We start from the raw sequence: 1,399 nt of genomic DNA, 5'->3' as shown, positions 1-1,399 counted from the left end.
TCCTAGGCACCTGATCCCATCTCTGGTGTGTCCAGGGGTCCGTGTTTGCCGAACTATCTATTTTGTATTGCTTGTAGGAGTTATGAGATTGATCACTATTCGTTATCTTCACCTTGCATACTTATAAAAAGAGTAAGTACTCTCAAATCAAATTTTGTATTATAATTGTCATATCTTTTAAATACAACAGATTATGATATATAATAATTCTGAAATTATTAGATGATACTGTAAATAATTCTGAAATTATTAGATGATACTGCAAATAATTCTGAGATGAAGTGCATTTTATTTCAGAATGAAATATTTTGTGATAAAGAGGGTTTTTTTCTTCGGCTGAATGATAACAAGAAAGATAAGGTTACCAGTATATTGAAAATGAAGTTGGGAAAAAAAAACTTTTACAATCTGTATCATTTTCACATTGTTTGTAGCCACCCTACACTTCAATGAAAATGACAGACGACACCAAGCTACAACAACGACTGGAGCAGTACGGTGGCATCTGAGTTATCCAAAGAGAAGTAAAGGGGAGGTCGCAGTTTTGAAACCTGACAAGACTCCAATTACCTATGGTAAGTTATTATACAATTACATGTATTATCATACATGTCAAACGATGTCATTACATTACCATGATTATATTCGACTTGTTGAAATACATATTGTACTTCTATTGATTTTGATTATTGACTGTGAATAATGTTCAATAATATAGATATGATGTCTTTTGATGCTAATTATCATTTTCAATACAATCTTCACACTATGTGGAGATTCTGCGCATCAACTTGGTGGAACGCCGTCTTCAGTTTCCGACATGTCCAGCAGCTACTGCGGAAGCCAACAGGGACATAGGTTACAGACCACCATCTCTTACCTCCTCCTTTGCATGTTTCAGTAAGGATGGACTCATTGCCACAAGACGGACACGGTTTGCGCGTGACAATTTGGTTGCTGTTGAGGGCCCAAGAACGTGAGGATGATTTTAAGCATCAAATCTTGGAAACACTTGTTGATGATCTTCTTTTGTTGTTTGCTATATTATCTACATGTTCTGAGATTTTTATTGTTACAGATAAAGATATTTCTCTATATTGCAATGCGCTATTTTTGTTTGTTTTCAAACCGCTTGTGTCTAGATCAAACTGGGTGTTAATAGTTCTCAATAAATGATGATCTTATAAAAATACCCAGTTTTCAATGCATGTCTGGTGTTATTTGTACTTTGGTCAACAAGAACCCCAAGTAACAACAGATGGTATGATACTACTACTATTAAATTGCAGACAAAATTACCGGTTCCTGTGTGCGTTGGTGGATTTTAATATAACCTGAGTAAACTCAGGTGACCTGTTGCAATTGTTTGCCGTTGTGCATTAACAATTGAACATTTTTA

General features: G+C 35.0%; 1 protein-coding gene across 1 annotated transcript; it reads left to right on the top strand.

The window, feature by feature from the left end:
* Positions 1-222: 222 nt before the first annotated feature.
* Positions 223-980, top strand: LOC125651202 (uncharacterized). Its single transcript, XM_056166058.1, has 3 exons — positions 223-230; positions 385-575; positions 766-980. Exons 1-3 carry the CDS (start codon positions 223-225, stop codon positions 978-980), a joined length of 414 nt encoding a protein of 137 aa, XP_056022033.1.
* Positions 981-1,399: the final 419 nt, after the last annotated feature.

Source organism: Ostrea edulis, chromosome 5, assembly GCF_947568905.1.
Source record: "Ostrea edulis chromosome 5, xbOstEdul1.1, whole genome shotgun sequence".
NCBI lineage: Eukaryota > Metazoa > Mollusca > Bivalvia > Ostreida > Ostreidae > Ostrea > Ostrea edulis.
Note: the sequence above shows the minus strand (reverse complement) of the source record. Positions and strands in the feature narration are given on the sequence as shown.